Here is a 20597-nt window from a genome sequence, read left to right on the forward strand (position 1 = left end):
GTTCAGAAATCTCGGAGATTTCGGTGTACATAGGTTGAAAAACACAACTCCCTTTTTGAAAGTCGGTTAAAAAAGTAGCCTATGTTACTCCCTGGTCAATTCTCTACTTGTCTGTGAAAATCCCGTCAAAATCGGTTCAGCCGTTCCCAAGATTAGCCTTTTCAAACAGACAGACAGACAGACAGACAGACAAAAATTTTAAAAACGTGTGATTCAGTTATAGAATCGTTCAAATAACCATATGAGCTTAATATGCGGTAGTTATTTCGAAATTACAGACGGGCACTCCAATTTTATTTATTAGTATAGATTATTTATTAGTATAGACAAGAAGATGCCCGCGACTCCGTCCGCGTGGATTTAGGTTTTTGAAAATCCTGAACTCTTTGATTTTTCGAGATAATAACCGGTCAAGTGCGAGTCGAACTCGCACACGAAGGGTTCCGTGCCATCGCGTACAAGATATATATATATATATATATTTACTTTTATGCAGAACAGTGCAAGTTAATGCGCCATCTATAGGTAAATAGTATGTGATTTAGCAAATTCATTTTTTCGTGAACACTTTTTTTTGTTATGTTGTAACCACAATCTCACGGTTATCTGAATTTTCCTTTACTTGTGCTGTAAGACCTGCCTAATTGCCTACCTACCTTCCAAATTTCATGATTCTAGGTCAAAGGATAGTACCCTATAGGTTTTCTTGGTAAACACGACAGACAGACCACGACACGATTTTATTAGTAGGTACACCCCTTCCACTTTCTTAATTTTTATTATCTCCTCACCCTAAGGTTGCCTGGAAGATATCGCTATTTTAGCGATAAGGCCGCCTTTTGTACATAAATCTATAATGTTATTTATATACTACCATACTATGTCTTGTTGGTGTACAATAAAGAATATTTTACTTTACTTTACTTTACAGACGGGCACGTCATGATATTGTTTCTATAGACAAACTAGATGATACGAGTATCCACGACTTCGTCAGCGACTGAGATCAGATTTAGATTTTTTATTCGTGGGGATACTTTGTATTTCTTTATTGAAAGGTGTTCTACGAGTATGTCCATCTCCAAGATGCAAGCTTAGTTTAGAAATGGAATGGTTGGCCTAACAATTATCAGCTCATCGAAGCACGAAAAAGGGATTTGTTGAGGTCGAAGGTAGACCTTTGCTCAATCCCATTTGTTGCTAAGCAACACATATGTATCTACGATTGGTTTTATACATCGATGTTTTTGGTATAATGAATTGCGTTGCGTGTAATATTATATTATCTGATCTTCAATTTTGTGTTAGGTTCAGTAGGTGTTTATTGTTCCGTGAAAAGTTTCACCATATTGTATGTTCCTATAACTAATACAAGTGGGTATACCTACATCTATCATACCTATTTAAACAAGTGTAAATTAAAAATTTATAACACCCCCGACAAGTGAAGGTTACAGTAACTAGAAAAGACCTGATAACTTTCAAACGGCTGAACCGATTTTCTTGGACTATTCCGCGCCTACGATCCAAAGTATCTGAGTTTTCCAAAACATCATTTTCAAATAAATAATTATGTATCAAGGCAACGTCCATCTTGACAGCTTTCAAGACATTTGTCAATTGACATAATATTATGAACCTAACGGTTATCTAACCTTCTTTTCTACAAGAAAACTAGAAAAGAGCTGATAACTCTTAAACGGGTGAACCAATTTTTTTGGATTATAGCTAAGAACACTCTCGATCAAGCCACCTTTCAAAAAAAAAAAGTAAATTAAAATCGGTTTATTCGTTTAGGCGCTACGATGCCACAGACAGATACACAGATACACACGTCAAACCTATAACACCCCTTTTTTTTTGGGTCGGGGGTTAAAAAGCGGTCATAGCTACTGTCTAAAAATTTTAGCCGGTTATTTTGAGGTCCGGAGTTCGATCCTGGGGCACGCAGTATGGTGGACCATGGCATAAAGATAAACCCTTTTCGTTCTGAGAGTAATACCCAATGGGTAGTATTTGGTGGGTAGTACCTAGTGGACCGACGACGCGACGGTTTGTGATAATATCTATTGATAAACTACTTAGTAAAACGAAAAGAGGTTGAAATCCATACTAATATTATAAATGCGAAAGTGTGTACCTGTCTGACAGCTAGCTTTTCATTGGTACAGAGTTAGCTTATATCCCGGGGACGGAAATAGGCTACTTTCTATCCCGGAAAATCAAACAGTTCCCACGGGATTTTTGAAAAACCTAAATCCGCGCGAATGAACTCGTGGGCATAAATACTTAAATAAAATAAATAAGTAATGTTCACTAAAACCAAAACATAATATGTTTTTTCTCAAAGAATAAATCTCAAGATCAAACAATATAATCTCGGTGTTTACGAAAACAAACATCACAACAAACTCACCCTAAAAATTAATTTACAATCAAGAGCGCTAGATATCAAACAAAATCCAGTAATCCCCATCAAAAACCTGCCACCAAAAATATGTATAGGAGTCACATCTGTAAGAGACTCCGCCAAAATGACAATAGGGGAGATACTCTTCAATGAGGACCGAATCCACTTAATCCTCTGTGCATATTTCTAATTCTGCTTGCATCTGGGGTTTGCTGCGCTACAAACATCCTCATGGTATGAGCATTGTTTTTATTCTATTTTTTCTAGATTATATCCGCGATTTTGGGATAAGGTTTTTTTAAAAATCCCGTGTAAACTCTTTGATTTTCCCGGATAAAAAGTAGCCGAGCTCCGTCCCCGTGATAGTTGGCAGACATAATATTATATCAGGGCCTGGATTTATAAGAATGATATAAATCTTTTAGTTATAAGAAGGAAATTTTCCACGATAAGTACCTAAGTACCTACCTAATTTTAATGAAAGCCAATCAATAGAAAAATTATTATTTAAACAAAAATTCTCAAGTTTATTAGCGGATTAAAATATCTAAGTTAATATAACTTAAAGTTTAAAAAACGCCCGACACTGAAACCTCTATAAGAAAACTAGAGAAGAACTGATTACTTACAAACGGCTGAACAGATTTTCTTCGATTACAAACAAAAAAAACTAAATTAAAATCGGTTCATTAGTTTAGGAGCTACTGTGCCACAGACAGATACACACGTCAAACTTATAACACCCGTCTTTTTGGGTCGGGGGTTAAAAATACAAATAGATTTACGTACCTACATCTACTTACTTAATTTTTATATTTTAACTATAACAAATCACTCATCTCCAACACCCATTACCATAAGGGTAGATGTACAGATAATATTAAAAACAGTTTAACATTTGGCCCTCTTCGGCCCCTTCCAATTATTCGGCATCCGCTGTAATGTTATTAATATATTGTGTACGCACCCTTATGGTCAAGTGTGACATGTGGTTCTTTATGGTGAGCAAATTGATTTCATGGAGGTCTTTTATAGGTTAAAGATGTCTTTTTGTCGTTTAATCAAGCGATAGAAAGATCGTAACTGCAACTATTGATAATAGTAATAACTAAATAGGTACATAATATATGGTACTTACACAATGAACCGAAATTTCGTATTCCTATAATTAGTTTAATTTTTGAGTTAGCCCCCGTTACAAAAAACCGGCCAAGTGCGATTCAGCCATTTTGTTTACGAGCTATACCTGTGACACGCGGACAGACAGACAGACAGACGGTTAGACTGCCAGTCCGAGCAGAGTGACATTAATAAGTAGGGCTCCGTTATTACCTTTTGGGTACGGATCCGGTAATATTAGTAAGTATGAATTTTAATTCAAATGTTACATAATCATTTTGAAGTGGTGGTGCACCACAAGGCTCGTTGCTAAATCCTATACTTTTTCTCGTATATATATACATCGACCATGCTTCCCTTTCAAAGGCCGATTGCAACAAATGTCAACCGACGTAAGCCTATTATATGAAGGATTACGAGTAATGAAATATCTTTAATCTTTATTAGTCTGCGCCCGCAGATTGTTGCTATTCAATTCCAGTAGTTTTCCTCTTACTGAGATTTGTCTGGTTTGATTGGTTTTTCTTTAATGCTTTGAGCGGATTGTTATAGATCCACCTACGTGTTATGGTAAATATATTTTATTGGGAAAGTAATTGCCTACAAATCCCATATATGCTACTCCTATAGGTACCTACTTATTGCTATTTTCGTGGCACTTTTCCATTTTAACATTAGGATAACATGATTAGATGGAACAGGATAGGAGGAACAGGAGGATCAGTGCTATGACGCGATATAGGTACGCATTGATCTCCCCAGTCGCAGACAGATTTCTTCAAGAAAATATTCGCCCGACCGAATTCATTAAACAGGATATAATATTAACACAAGTGTGTGCCCAAACACAGGTGCACTTTTTATTACCTCCTCCATAGTACTATGGATCAGCAATAATATATACGACCGGAGCGAAATCAGTAGGACCACCGGATTTATGTCCTTAACTACTTTTTGAGTAGGCACCTGCATGACAACTTCGAAGGCCTAAATGACGACTTTCCTTTTATGGTTTAGGTGCCAAGCCGGTACGGGAAGATGCGTGGTAGACAAAGCGCACCGGAACCAATGTCAAGCGTGTCGCCTCAAGAAATGTCTAGCCATGGGCATGAATAAAGATGGTAAGTTTATCTTGGTTTTTGATTATTTTTACTATAAACCTGCCATATACTGCCAGTTTGAAATAGTCCAACTGCACCTGTTCAAGCTGTGACTGCGTATCGAAAGATTGTTACGTATACAGTCAGCAACAAAGCTAGGTTTGCACCCACCAGTACAAGCGACTATGGATGGTTGCAACTTGCAAACCTTCTTGCAACTATCTTGGTTGCTGACTACTTTAGACTACAGGCCCATGTTCAAAAATGGATGGGTCATATGAACCACCAGGTGACGTATACAGGACGATATAAGAGCATAAAATAATAAGATTCAGCACTATGCCGTCACTTGTAAGCTGTCCAACAGAGTGCTGGTGAGAATTCAAAAGTGCAGGTAGAGTGAGTACATTTTGGTCATATATTTTTGTACGGCATTTTTACCATCGATAGATCCATGAAAAATAATAAGAAAGCGCGCAGTGCCGTAAAAAAATGGTGCGCCACAAAGTCAGTAAATTTTTTGATTTTCTGATAATTTCCAGGATAAATTTGGTCATTTGATTCTGTACGGCATTAGTTTCATACTGTTTCAATACAGCCTCTAATCCATTATTCCGCAACGCCGTACAAAAATCATACGACAAGGGGAAAAAATTGAGGGTAGCAACCCCCTCTCTTTCCGTGGTCCGGGGGGTGATTTGAAAAAGTACGGCTTTGGTTCCAAAACATTATCTAGCACTCAAAAGTACTATTAAAAATAATGCCGTCAAAAAATTTGTGTTCATTTGAATGTGTATCAATAATTATCTTAATTTCATGGTATACTTGATTTTTAAAGCTGTAAAATCATTTGACTCTGTACGGCAACTTTTTTTTTAACATGATAGTGTAAAATACTATTGTTATATAGTATTGCCGTTCAAAAGAAACTGTTCTAAAAAAAATTATAGAGAAATACAAAAACTGAAATTTTTCAAATTATTGCAAAAGTTTAAATATTCATAGATTAATAAAATATAGCAATTATCTACGCTTTTCCCTTGTTTTAAATAGTATTAAGATAAATAAATTAGGAAAAAATTATGCCGTACATTTTAATGCAGACCATATCTTTTAGGCTGATGAAAATGACGCTACCATTTTAAAGGTGTAGTACTTTATGGCCATCTGATACTGTACGGCATTAACATATTTTTGAAGAGAACAATTGATAATATGATAAAATCACTATGCCGTCTAACTGAAGTGAACGGGTGTGTATATAATATCCACATCCCCTACAAACCTTTGGACCTACGAAAATGTACGGCATGTAAAAAAATATTATCTATGCATAAAACACTTTCAATATAAATTAATTTTATGTTGTTTCAAATCACCCCCCGGACCACGGAAAGAGAGGGGGTTGCTACCCTCAATTTTTTCCCCTTGTCGCATGATTTTTGTACGGCGTTGCGGAATAATGGATTAGAGGCTGTATTGAAACAGTATGAAACTAATGCCGTACAGAATCAAATGACCAAATTTATCCTGGAAATTATCAGAAAATCAAAAAATTTACTGACTTTGTGGCGCACCATTTTTTTACGGCACTGCGCGCTTTCTTATTATTTTTCATGGATCTATCGATGGTAAAAATGCCGTACAAAAATATATGACCAAAATGTACTCACTCTACCTGCACTTTTGAATTCTCACCAGCACTCTGTTGGACAGCTTACAAGTGACGGCATAGTGCTGAATCTTATTATTTTATGCTCTTATATCGTCCTGTATACGTCACCTGGTGGTTCATATGACCCATCCATTTTTGAGTATGGGCCTGTAGTCTATTCTTACAAGGAACTTGTATGAAAATAGATGACGACCGCAACTTGTCCCCGAAAGTTTTGGTATTTCAAAGATCCCGTGGGAACTTACTGATTTTCTGGAGAAAAAACTAGCCTACCTATAGTACTATATCCGTCTTCAGGGTGTAAGCTATCTCTGTACTAAACAGATGCTCTCGACTTCTTTGATGTGGATTTAGATTTTTTAATCCCGTAGGAATTCCTTGATTTTCCGGAACGAAAAGTACCTAGTCCTTTCCTGGGACGCAGGTTATAAGATATGGTCAGACAGACAGACATTTTCGCATTTATAATATTAGAATGGATAGAATGTTTTTTTTTTTTAAATTATAAAGACGTGATCCATCTCAAAAGATAGAGGCATTTTTAAAAAGTATTCATAATTGACTATTACACGAAAACTTTCTTCTTTACCTCCCGCCTATTTTATTGCATTATACTTTTAAATCAATATTAATAACAGCAATAAAAAAGCAAATAAGTCATCATTCCCACGAACCCACACGTCATAACCTATCAAAACATCCTATACAGAGCCATAAACCGACAAATCTGCGAAACGACTCCCGTCACACGCAGAATCAATTAGGCGAGGAGATATTGGTACAGACAAGCGTACCACCCCTCTCCTCTGCGCTTTGTTATAGCCAGAAACAGTAATTGATTGAACGTATGAAGCAAGTCAATGTATTAATTTGGTTGCTAACAAAGTGCAGACTATACCTATTATATCGATGGTGAAGACATTTTAACACGATGTTTATCGTAGCGATGATTTGTCAAATAAAATCTATCTAATATTATTAGATAGATTTTATTATTATTGTTATTATATAATTAATGCAAAAGTGTGTCTGTCTATTTGTCTGTCTCTCTGATAGCTTTTCACGACCGCTTATCTGATTTTGACGTTAGATACAGAGGTAGGATTATATCCTTCCATAGGCATAGACCACTTTTTATCCCGGAAATACAAAGATATCACACGGGACTTCAACAATCTAAATCCACGCGAAAATACCATACCTATTATAAATTATGCCAGTGGTAGATGCTTTTGACGATTCAAAAGAACTTGTAAAAGTCTAATTGAATAAAAATATTTTGAATTTGAATTTGAATTTATATTATCTACTAATTCGTAGTAGTATGTAAGTGAAATACGAGAATAAAACTTAATTCGTAGATTTTAGACGCCAAGAGCGCCAAAAGGGCCTACCTACTGACATGAATCGAATAGATATAATATTAGCTTCTTTATTCTGTAGTGCATCTCAATTCTGATTAGTAGTTGGATGGAAAAACCAATTTCTTCAGCATCTAAAACACTCCAAATATTTCAACAATACAAAATATTTTCTCATTGCTGCTATAGCTGCCTAACTATATACTAAAACTTTATAAAATGCAATCCCCATTTAAATTATTACACTAAAACCGTTCATGTAAACTAAACTAACAATCGTATGCGCGACTTAGCTTGAAATTTTAAATGCGAACAAACTTTTTGGATCCGTAAGCCCTAATTTGTATACGGGCGGCTACGGACACGTGCCGACGCGTGACCAAATATTTTTCAACCCTTGCCTTTAACTAAAAAGTTTTTAAGATGTAAAGTTGAACTAAAGAAATTCCCAAACAGAGAATTTACTACAATTCAGTCAGAACAATGTCCTATATTCAAAGTTACACCCGCAATATCAATTTAAGTATTAACAATTAATCTGTCTGGATTGAAGAGGAAATGTAATGTTCATGGGAACGAAATTTGTGTGTGAAGTTAAATAAGAATCAGTAATTAAAGTAAAAGCAGTTGAAAAAATACAATTAGCAGGTATACGACAGTGAAACTGTTTAAAAAAAACTGGCCAAGTGCGAGTCAGATTCGCGCACCGTGGGCTTCGTACTCGGGTATTTTTTCCAACATTTTGCCCGATAAATCAAAAACTAATATGCATAAAAATAAATAAAAATCTGTTTTTGAATATACAGGTAAAGCCCTTTAATATGATATCCTACTTGGTATAGTTATCTTACTTTGAAAAAAGAAACACATTTTAATTTTTGTTAATGATGTACTTAACCACAAATTCACGGTTCTCGGATTTATTCCTTTACTACTTAATTGTGCTATAAGACCTACCTACGTGCCTTTCAAGATTCTAGGTCAACGAGAAGTACACTATAGGTTTTCTTGACAGACACGACGGACGGACGGACAAGCGGACGGACAGACAGACAACAAAGTGATCCTATAAGGGTTCCGTTTTTCCTTTTGAGGTACGGAACCCTAAAAACCAAAAACAATTGACTGCTAACAATGTTTAATAAGTCTATCCACGCCTCCGTCATAACGAATGCCACATTCTCGCAAATACATATAATTAAGCAAAAACTACAAAGCACTGCCTGCGGCGGTTCACGCTTTACATTCAAATGAGCACCCCCGCTGGAGGGGCGCCTGACCACATCATTAATTTAGATATTTGCAAATTGCGGCTTACAATATTTAGAAAATTTGTAATGATCATTATTTGCTAATGATTAAAGCAAATGAGTTTGTTATTAACCGTTATTTACCTAGTTTGTTGTAGATGCGATTTGTATCTAAACCGGTTGCCTTCACTACCTACAAAACTTTTAACTACTGCTTCGTTTATAAACGGAATCCTTACGATATTTTAAATATCTGCAGGTGATCTATTAATTAGGAAAAACTGATAGGTAAGTATTAAAGTAATGGACTAAGAGCCAGTGCGTATCAGACCTTCATTATTTTATAAAAGCTGAAAGATTCTCTGCGTATTGTCCCCGACACAGGGAGGAACGATCAGTGAGTAGTGACTATGAAGTTTGGATCGTGATGGTTTTCGGAGATAACAGATAATAAAAGTGTAAAAAATCTTACGTCAAAGTAAAAAGTCTTTTTTTCTTTTCTTTGGAACGGTATTAGAAAGTACCTATTGCCAGACACTTAAGCTCTGGTTTCCTCCAAAAGCGGTGCCATCATGTAGCGGCCTTAATACAGCGGTGAATGACGTCACTATAACGTTGTCTATGTAAACAATATGGCGCGGTTTCCTAAATAACGGTAATTGATTCCGTAACGTCAAAAAGTGGTACCGCCATTTGCATGACGGCCGTCTTGGCGGTATCGAAGTGTCTGTCAACGTTTTTTTCATAGCAGTGAAGGTATTTTCAAGCGTAATATTAATTTGCGTGCCATTTTAAAATATTTACTGTTCAAAATGAGTTTCATCAACTGGACCAGCGAGGATGATGAAATTTTAATTGATTTTGTGCGGGTTCATGATGTGCTTTATAATGTAAAACTAGACTAGACTATTTTCGTCTTCTGATGATTGTTCATTTCCAAATATACGAGTAACGCTAAATCAAGTTCGTCCATTTTCAACCATTAACACGTACTTTGTGGTCTGTTCACCGTAATAAAACGGTCAATGCAGTCTCGAACACTCCACATGTTTACGGCCGTCTTTTTACGGTCATCATATTGCGTCCGTTTAAAAACGGCACCGCTGATGGAGGAAACCATAATAGTATCGTGGCAGCCCCCTGCCAGACATTCTTAAACTTTTAAACTTTAAGGGCGTCTGGCAGGGGCTTAAATTATAAATTAGTATAAAAGATGTTGCAATATAAACAGCAACAGGTAAAATGTTGAATAAAAAAAACATCTTTAACTGTTGTGATTTGTGATAAAAGATAAAAGACAATACTTACATCTAAAACAAACTCAATCAAAACACGGCAATTCAAAACAACATTTTAAGAACAGTAATCAAATCCAACAATCAAACTCCGTCCGATTACCATAACGTATTGAACAATGAAACATTGATCCAATTTAACACAAAAAGAAACTGACAAAAAGATTTCGTACTTGTTGAAGTGACGTGGACCGAGGATATCTCCCTGCAGCGTCCCACCCGACGGGAGGCTCTTTTAGTTGTTCCTTTATTGCTTTAAGCTTTGCATTATTTTGCTCTCGGCTCTCTCGCGTGAAAAGGAAAGCTTAATTCGGTTACACTTTGAGATGTCGACACGACAATCTCGTTATCCTAGGGGTTCTGATGCTCTGCTTTATCAAACGCCCGCGTGGAGTTCATTAACGCCTATTTTAATTTTGCACGTTTTGTTCTAAGGTTCTATCTTAAATTTTAATGAGCGCTAGTTGGGTATTTCATTTACTTACGCGTCCTTTTCTTGTTATGGTCCCTGCATTCTATTCATTCTAAAACCGAAAAGACAAAAATTATTTGTAAAGTACCGGCGTGCGTTTTTTTTGAGGTTTAGCGAAAATTGTTATTTTAATATTTTGCTTACCTTCCCTTTTTTAACCCCCGACCCAAAAAGAGGGGTGTTATAAGTTTGACGTGTGTATCTGTGTATCTGTCTGTGGCATCGTAGCTCCTAAGCTAATGAACCGATTTTAATTTAGTTTTTTCTGTTTGAAAGGTGGCTTGATCGAGAGTGTTCTTAGCTATAATCCAAGAAAATCGGTTCAGCCGTTTGAAAGTTATCAGCTCTTTTCTAGTTACTGTAACCTTCACTTGTCGAGGGTGTTATAAATTTTTAATTTACACTCGTTAGTTATTTTAATGCTGAAAACTAAACCACATAAATAACAGAATACGAACATAGAGAAAAGCGGATTGTGACATTATACTAGGTACATACTACATATAGATATGTATAAGAAGATTAATTTTGTTATTTACGTAAAATATTTATATATCTACAGGTTTTATTTCTATTTCAATAAATTAAAAGAAGGGACTTAATAAACTATATTTATTTCCTTAAACAAAGATCGCTTGCTTTGGTTTTAATCTTGACTAATTTATAGATAGGTAAGAGGAGTCAATTTAAAGATTCATTTGTAAAATGAAATGCTAAACGGCTGACTTTAGATTTAATCCTGCAACGTTTCCTATAGCCTATAGCTGTAGGTACGTAGAGGAGTATCGTCGTGAACACAAGTCTTAAAAAATGATTTTTTTAAATATATTTTAGAATAAAAACAGGTTGGGAAAGTAGATTCAATTCCTGAGTAGTGAGTACCATAATAAGAAGAAAAGATTTAAGGATTTTTGTTGAAAACAAGATCTCGGAGGTTAAGTAAAGGTGAATTGGGTAGATTATAACTAAAAGGTTGGAATACGTCAATTAGATTTTATACATATTTATTGTGCCTAATAGTTATAAGCCCGATAGCTGCGCCAATTACATAGCACGCAATCTCTACTAAAATGTCAGATCTAAATCAAATGCTATCTTTTTCGTATCAAGCTTTATGAAAGGGATATCAATATATCTAGAGCTGTCATATTTTTTGTTAAAAGATTGTGTACAACAAAATTAGCCACAAAGGGTAGGTAAGTAAGTATATCTTTTAAAAAGTAGCTCTGAATACTTATCTACAAAGCATTTGGGACATAATATAAGGCGTAGAGATTAAGATATTTTAAAGATAATTTTGTATAGGTAGGTACAGTTTAATTCTATAGGGGTGACATAATTACTTTGTGAGTTGTGACCAAACCTCTTTGATTAAAAAAAAAAACTGAAAATTAAGACCATAGATAGAGCAATTTATTGGCAAAATACTAATATTTCATGAAAATTAGGCACTTGTAGATCATGAGTGTACCCAAATCCAACGTCGCGTACCCTAACACTTAACTGTTTATACCCGAGTTAAAGCTATAGACACTGATTAATGCGATTTTAATCCCAACATAAACCTCCAAAATCCATCCCGAATTAATCGGCTACCGCCTGAAACGGTACAATACACAAATATGGACCCTAAAGCATGAGAAATTAAATACCAAATTCAATTAACCATAAATTGGTGGCAATCAAATAATGCGACGGATTTCTAACTTTTAAGCTGAACAAGTATGAGTTCAAACTCAAAAGGCTTAGGGTCGCCTTTTCAATCGTCAAAATTATAAATCCCTAACCAAACCTAAAGGAAAATCAGCTTTAGGTATTTGGTAGAGAGTTTATAGTGGATTGAGATGATATTCTGGAATCAATAACCACTAACGTGGATCAGGAGCGGTGACTGAGAGAGATGAAATGGTTAGTTTTTGTGTATGAGTGAAAAGGATATCTGTGTTTAACTCGGCGTCACTTTAAATGGATTTAGGGATGTGAAACAGATGAGGCTCGCACCTGATCCACTTGATTTTATTTTTCAATTATGACAATATCCTTTTCAAAGGGTTATTTTATTTTTAACCTCCGACCCAAAAAGAGGGGTGTTATAAGTTTGACGTGTGTATCTGTGTATCTGTGTATCTGTCTGTGGCATTGTAGCGCCTAAACGAATGAACCGATTTTAATTTACTTTGTTTTGTTTGAAAGGTGGCTCGATCGAGAGTGTTCTTAGCTATAATCCAAAAAAATTGGTTCAGCCGTTTAAGAGTTATCAGCTCTTTCCCAGTTTTCTTGTAGAAAAGAAGGTTAGATAACCGTTAGGTTCTTAATATTATGTCAATTGACAAATTTATGTCAAGCTGTCAAGATGCCTTCACTTGTCGGGGGTGTTATAAATTTTTAATTTACACTTGTTCGCCATATTTTTATATCTGTTTGTTTCGCTTTTTTTCTGAATACAAGATTAAAATTCTCCAAATGACTTACGGGCTAAAAGAAAAAGATGGAAAAGAAATTAAGTTTAATGATCCAAGTGCCCCTTTGGAAGGGCAGAATGATACAAATCCCGTTTTTTACTTAAAATCTTATCCTTTTTTATATCTTTATTTAATTAGTTTTTTTTTTAAATTGTAATTGTAATACTGATTATATTTGATATGCTAGAACAAAAAAAACTACATAATTTAATTATGTTAATGAAGTGAGTGAAAATATTGAATTTTACAGCTTCAATCTGGCCCACTTTAGACATACAAACATAAAAAATAATTCAGTGCAAGTACATTGTATAAATACAATATCACTTCGGTCAATAGCTAAACAGGAATTAGGTCAGATTTTCCATAGAAAAACTATAATACTAATTGTCAATACTCAATGGCGATTGAGTATTGACCTATTAAAGTCCATTTGGCGACTGAAAATTCAGCCCTTAATCACACTAAAGATCGAATTATGCACACACATGAAAAGTATTCCCCTCTCGCTCTCGCGCGGAAGTGTGACCTCAAACATGGCTGCGGCCGGAAGTGGGTGGGGCGTTTGATTTATAGTGGGGAGATAGTGTGAGTGTGAGTTTAACTACTGTTTTATTTGTGGTGGAATCTGCTGAGATTGATTAAACTTATTTAACTGGACGAAATCACATTCAATCTACTTAGGTACCTATGATCTAGTATCTGGTGACATTTTAGTTCAGTAGTAGCTCTATTGGCAAAGGTTTTACCTTTGGTTTTGATAAAAATCATCCTTTACCACGGATTAGATTACTGTCAAGCATAAAACCTGTAAAGCCTTCGTCTATACCTTCATATATAGGTATTATGATCAAAAAATTATTTAAGTTACCTAAGTAGGTATTTACCTTAAATTTCACTTATTATCATGTTCATCACTTAGGTTCATTATTTATTCCGGGCTATTACTAATAATTAGGAGGGCAAAGACCTCATCATTGCTATCATCATTTAAAACATGATTGTTGTCAAGCGCAAGCCTATCATTCAATAAAAAATCGGCTTTGGCAATGATAGTAAAAGGCATGAGAACCCATTTTAAATGTCATAATGATGTATTACCTCTATGTATAAATCAATCCCGAGCTATTGGTAATCTGTAGAAAAAAAATTCTATGGTAAAGTCACGTAGAGTAGCTGCATGAAATAAAGAAGACCGTTTCACACGACCCGACAGTCTGCAACTCTCACACTTTGGGAGAACGTAATACGTGAAAATCCATACCTTATTAATATTATAAAATACGAAAGTGTATCTGTTTGACTGTCTGCTTGCTTATAACGGCCCATCTGTTTCACCGATTTTAACGTTTGGTAGGAAATAACTGGGAAGGAAATAAGCTACTACTTTTTATCTTGAGAAATCAAAGAGTTCCTGTGGGATTTTTAAAAACTTAAATTCACGCGGAAGAAGTCGCGGACATCATCGGCTTTTTTAAAATCCCCTGGGAACACTATGATTTTCCGGGATAAAAAGTAGGTAGCCTATGTTAGTCTCCGGCTCTTCAGGTACTTAATTACCTACTCAAAAAATCACGTCGTTCCGTTGCTTCGTTACATCGTGATTGAAGGACAAACCAACAAAGGAATAAACAAACACATTTTCAGATTTATAATAATTAGGGGTAGTGATAGTAATATTTAAAAATATTATTAAATATCCTTACCCATTCAATTTTTCATAGTCTATAAAAAGCAAAAGTAATTTATGAGTGTGTTCTAATCCGCACTTGCCAGCGTGGTGGATTAAGGCCTAACCCTTCTCATACTGAGAGGAGATCCGTGCTCTGTAGTGAGCCGGCGATGATCGTGAATAAAAAAAAATGAAAAATTATAATGTAGTAATAATATGTTAGGAGTTAGGACTTCCACAACTAAGTATGGTGAATGAAATGTAATATTATCTATTTAAGTAGTAGCTCTCATGGTTCATGCCTACCATTAGCCTTGAGAATAAGAAGATCTCATCTTAAATCTATTCTACTTAGCGATAAAAATATTTCGGATAGTCATTGCATAAAAATAAAATTTCCATCTAAATGCCACATACACAGTTTTCCAGTAAAGCGGTGTTCCCTCCCACCTCCCACGTCCTCCCTGCAGGGCAGAAGGCTTCTATTTGATTTTATTACCTCGCCCGACGTTCAGCGTGCCCTCACTGAACTTCGATTGATAAAATCACATACCTACCTGGCATCTAATCTAAGTAAGTATATACCTACAACATACAATATGTTTACGTTATAAATGTACATAAGAACATATTTACCTAAGAATTTTTTTTATTTTTGTTATTGTACCTATCAGTAAAAGATGAAAACTTAAAAAAAAAATCAGCTCTTTTTTTTCAAAAAAAATTTCAAGTTCGATTTTCGATTGGTTACCTATACTTCATATGTTTTCAACTTCTTTAATGAAGATTTACACAATTAGTAGGTAAGTAGGCAATAAAATATCTCATACGATATATAAAGTCATGGTATGGCGGGGTATAGCAGTTATTAGGTACACCCATATTATTACCTATCTATGTAACCTACCTGCCAAACATGATTCTAGGTCAACGGGAAGTATCCTATATACCTAGGTTTTCTTGACAGACACGACGGACGGACAGACAGACAGACAGGTACAACAAAGTGATCCTATAAGGGTTTCGTTTTTCTTTTTGAGGTACGGGACCCTAAAAAGTGACCCAGAGACAATCATTATGAGGCTATTTGTTTGTTTACCATGTCCTCTTGTTTTACAGCAGTGCAAAACGAGCGTCAACCCCGCAACACTGCCACCATAAGGCCGGAAGCCTTGCGGGACATGGACCAGGAAAGGGCTCTACGAGAAGCAGCCGTCGCTGTTGGAGTCTTCGGGTAAGTTTATTTGTGTTAAAAATATATATTTTGCTAATCCATGACATGTTTTATCTTTGTGCCTAACATACAAATCTGTTCTGAAGAATCAGCACGAATTCATTATTACAAACAAATATATAGATATTTAAGTAGGTATATAATTATTATTTTTAACCGGATGTGCCCGCGACTTCGTCCGCGTGGGTTTAGGTTTTAAAAATCCCGAGGCAATTCTTTGATTTTTCGGGATAAATGCGTTTCATCTTTGTGCCAAATAGATGATGCCCACGAAATCATATTCACGAGGGTGTAGATTTTAAAACTGCCGTAGGAACTCTTTGATTTTCTGAGACAAAAATTTCGGTCCCTTCGGAAAATCAAGTCCGAAAAAAATGGAAATCCACGCGGGCGAAGCCGCGGGCATCCTCTGGTACTTAAAAGTATCGTATAGAAGACGTATGGGTATGTATATGGAAGTAAACTTTTGTTTACTTTTTGAAGGTGGAGGTGTGAAAGTGTTCCATTTAACCATTTAGACACGCAAACTTAGGTAGGTACAAAGGATGCCCAGTCTTTGACTCTTCTCTCGGAAACACTGTGCATATCGCACGTTATGCCCGCTGTTGTGGAAATCCTTGTTTCTTTGTGTTTTCTTCGGTGGAAAAATGTACCTACCTACGATTTTTTAACCCCCGACCCAAAAAGAAGGGTGTTATAAATTTGACGTGTGTATCTGTGTATCTGTCTGTGGCATCGTAGCTCCTAAACGAATGGACCGATTTTAATTTAGTTTTTTTGTTTGATAGGTGGCTTGATCGAGTGTTCTTAGCTATAATCGAAGAAAATCGGTTCAGCCGTTTGAAAGTTATCAGCTCTTTTCTAGTTTTCTTATACCTAGTAGTTTTTGTGTAGGGGGTTTTTTAAAATTTTAAGTTATATTATATAACAAGTAACTAGGTAGTAGGTGAAACGTACTTTTTTCTTCTTTCTTTCTTACATCAGTACCTATTTTTCACGATCATCAGTCAAGAACAAGGTAAACATACCTACCTACTTAATATGGTTAAATATGTAGGTAAGGACTAAAGTACTTAACCATCTTTTAACTGAAAGACAGCCAAGGCAAACTTGGGTCGGTGGAGGGTAGGTAGATAGGTAGGTTCAGGGACCTAATAATATTATTACAGTCTTATTTTGATTTCTAAACAGCAAATTTATTATTTACCCATAGGTACCCAAGCGCACAGGTCAGTGCTTTCTACGCCACATTAATACTAAAGTTTCAGGTCCAAAGACAACCTTTTTTTTACGAAGCCTCGGAATAGGGACAGTAGCAGTTTAATAATAGAATGTAGGGTCAGAGCCTGACGTCAGCCGACGTGGATCAAGCCTCAAAAGAGGTGATCAAAGGTTGGTTAACGGGTGACTGAATGCTCAACTGACGCGATTGATTTGTTCAGGCCGTAGATGCGGTAGGCAGTGTCATTATGAATTTTCAGTTTGCTACTCATTTATAAAACTCTTCTTATCATGGTCAGGACTTTAATCATTTCTTTCTCTAACTAAATAAAGGTAGGAACCTACCTACCTTATCGTTATCCACTAGTCATGCGCTAGAACTACTATAGTTGAACCATTACGATTGAGAACCTCTTCCTTTTTGAAGTCGGTTAATAATAGCTTTTCGCTTTCCTTCCTGAATGGGGATGACGCCTATGTCAAAAATAAGTTATTTCTTAATAAATATTAAATAGTTCCAAAATTCGTAAAATCCGCATTAGATGCCAGTTATGTTTGCTAACCCTTTTAATAAAAAACCGGCCAAGTGCGAGTCAGACTCGCGCACTGAGGGTTTTTTTAAATGATGTGACCACAAATTCGCGGTTTTCAGATTTATTCCTGTACTTGTGCTATAAGACCTACCTACCTGCCAAATTTCATGATTCTAGGTTAACGGGAAGTGCCCTATAGGTTTCTTGACAGACACGACGGACGGACAGACAGACAGACAGACAGCAAAGTGAGCCTATAAGGGTTCCCTTTTTCCTTTTGAGGTACGGAACCCTAAAAGTACGTTAAATTACGTCAAATGTTATGACGTCACATCTGTGAATTTCATACAAGCTCAAAGCGAGCTTGATAAAAAGTCGCTGAATCATCCCTATTGCAACTCGTTATACTTAAATCACACCCTATATTGCACTGTCAGATATACCTACCTATTAAAAGCTTTTTCAAATTTTCGTAAGAGACGAAAAAATAGCCGAGTGGAAATTGCAGGCAATAGAAAACCAGACTAATAAGTCGTAAAAGCATATTTTCTGTAATAAAAAATTCTTGCCTCTTTATATTCAATTTAAGATAATGTACCTACCTACTGTGCTATCATAAGCATTTGGCAGTCAAATCATAGCAATTGAGGGGAGTGCACACCACACTAAATCATTTGTATGAGAATTCGTTATGCTAATGTAATATTTGTAGAGCTTTGCAGGCTATGGGACTTTTATGGGGTCTGGGATGGGAAGCCGAAGGTATGGATAAGTAAACAACAAAAACCTTTTATGGATTGTGATTTGATGTAAAAACAATTTTCTGTTTGCTTGAAATGTAATTCTAAATAAAGCATTTTTATACTGGCTTGGGTTTTTTTTATGTTTTAGTATACATAAGTAAGTAGGTACTCATGTACCTAGATAGGTTTAAGGATAATGGATCCGCATGTGGGGAAAACAAAAAACGTTCGTTACAATAGTATCGGTATATATTATTATGAGGTAATTAATTTCCATTGACGTTTATGGTGATAGATATTTATAAAATAACCAGTGTAAAAACACTTTAAATAATAGTTTAAATGAAAATGAAAAAATTCTTTAGTTTACTCCTTACATTGTCATAAAAGTAAATACGATTAATTGATTGAATGGCCCTAATTATTGCGGTATCTACCCACCTACCAACATAGTGGAAGGAGGACAAGTTTTATTCAATACTAGCTGATGCCCGCAGCTTCGCCCGCGTGGATTTAGGTTTCTAAAAATCCCGTGGGAACTTTTGATTTCTCAGGACGTCACAAAGTTTTTCTATCGATAAAAAAAAATTACGCAATCGGTTCAAAAGTCTCGGAGATTTCGGTGTACGTAGGGAGAAAAACACAACTCCCTTTTTGAAAGTCGGTTAAAAAGTAGCCTATGTTACTCCCTGGTCAATCCTCTATTTGTCTGTGAAAACCCGTCAAAATCGGTTCAGCCGTTCCGAAGATTAGCCTTTTCAAACAGACAGACAGACAGACAGACATACAGATAAAAATTTTAAAACCGGGTGATTCAGTTATGGTATCGTTCAAATAACCATATGAGCTTAATATGAGGTAGTTATTTCGAAATTACAGACAGACACTTCAATTTTATTTATTAGTAAGTATAGTATTACAGACAGACACTTCAATTTTATTTATTAGTATAGATAATGGTACCTAATCGAAATGAATACAAGGTGGTACGCGGCCTACAAACGGATCACTTTAGTTTTAGCTTACGCTTAGCATAATCTTTGCGCGATAGATAGATTCTGAATCCTTAACGTATATTCAGCCAAGTTTTTCGTAAATAAAGTCTGAGCAAAGTGAAAGTACGCTCTATACATATAGATCTCACCTTTAGTGTGACTTTTGAATTGCGGCTTTCTAACTTAATTTATAACTTCTAAGGCAGTTATAAAAGTGCGATGGGTGTGAGTTTTAGGACTCACTCTTCTGCCTTTTGGGATACTTTCAGCCTTATAGCAAAGGTTGCCTGGTAGAGATTGCTCTAAGCAATAAGGCCGCCTTTGCACACAATTGTTTTTTTTTCTGTTTTCTTCCTTCTGTGTTGTTCCTTTACATGTTTTTGTGTGCAATAAAGACTTCTATCTATCTATCTTTATAGCAATGAACTGTTTTGTCCCAGTCCCCCAGTATCGCTGGCAATGGCTCTGTCGCCGGCGCGGTATCCGCTGCTGTCGCCTCACTACGCGCCGCTGCCGCCGCCGCAGCCCACGCAGCCTCCGCAGCCAGACTCCTCCCACGACCACCACGGCGGCAGCCATGCGCACTCTGACAGTGATGGTATGTTAATTATGCTTATTTTGTATTTTATCAGCAAAACTTGAGAGACAATATTATCATTGTCATTGTCTGAACAGACATCGACCGTGTCGAGCGGAGTGATTTGCTCAGTGTCTAACACTGAATGATAATCACCGAGATTTTTTCTTATTAGATACAAGTTATCCCTTGACTGCAATCTCACCTGGTGGTAAGTGATAATGCAGTCCAAGATGGAAGCGGGCTAACCTGAAAGGGGTATGGAAATTTATATCAAACCCCCGCAGTTGGCTTCGACAAAGCATCATACCGGAAATCTAAATCGCTTGGCAGCACGGCTTTGCCGGTAGGGTGGTAACTATAGCCACGGCTAAAACCTCCCACCACAACTGCAGACCATTAATTTGATCATTTGACATTAGTTGATTCCACATTGCTGTTTCACTGAATGATATTTAATTACCTAATAGTTTTTTGT

The 20597-nt window shown here is 36.1% G+C and overlaps 1 protein-coding gene across 1 annotated transcript in view; it reads left to right on the top strand.

Annotated features, from left to right (window-relative positions):
* The window catches only part of LOC123865125 (photoreceptor-specific nuclear receptor-like), a 37134-nt gene that overhangs the window by 10836 nt on the left and 5701 nt on the right, over nucleotides 1-20597 (top strand). The window contains exons 4-6 of the mRNA XM_045905971.1: nucleotides 4547-4650; nucleotides 15936-16050; nucleotides 19983-20140. Coding sequence (XP_045761927.1) covers nucleotides 4547-4650; nucleotides 15936-16050; nucleotides 19983-20140 — 377 coding nt within the window. The remainder of the gene's footprint in view (nucleotides 1-4546; nucleotides 4651-15935; nucleotides 16051-19982; nucleotides 20141-20597) is intronic.

The sequence above is a fragment of the Maniola jurtina genome, chromosome 5 (genome assembly GCF_905333055.1).
Source record: "Maniola jurtina chromosome 5, ilManJurt1.1, whole genome shotgun sequence".
Lineage (NCBI taxonomy): Eukaryota > Metazoa > Arthropoda > Insecta > Lepidoptera > Nymphalidae > Maniola > Maniola jurtina.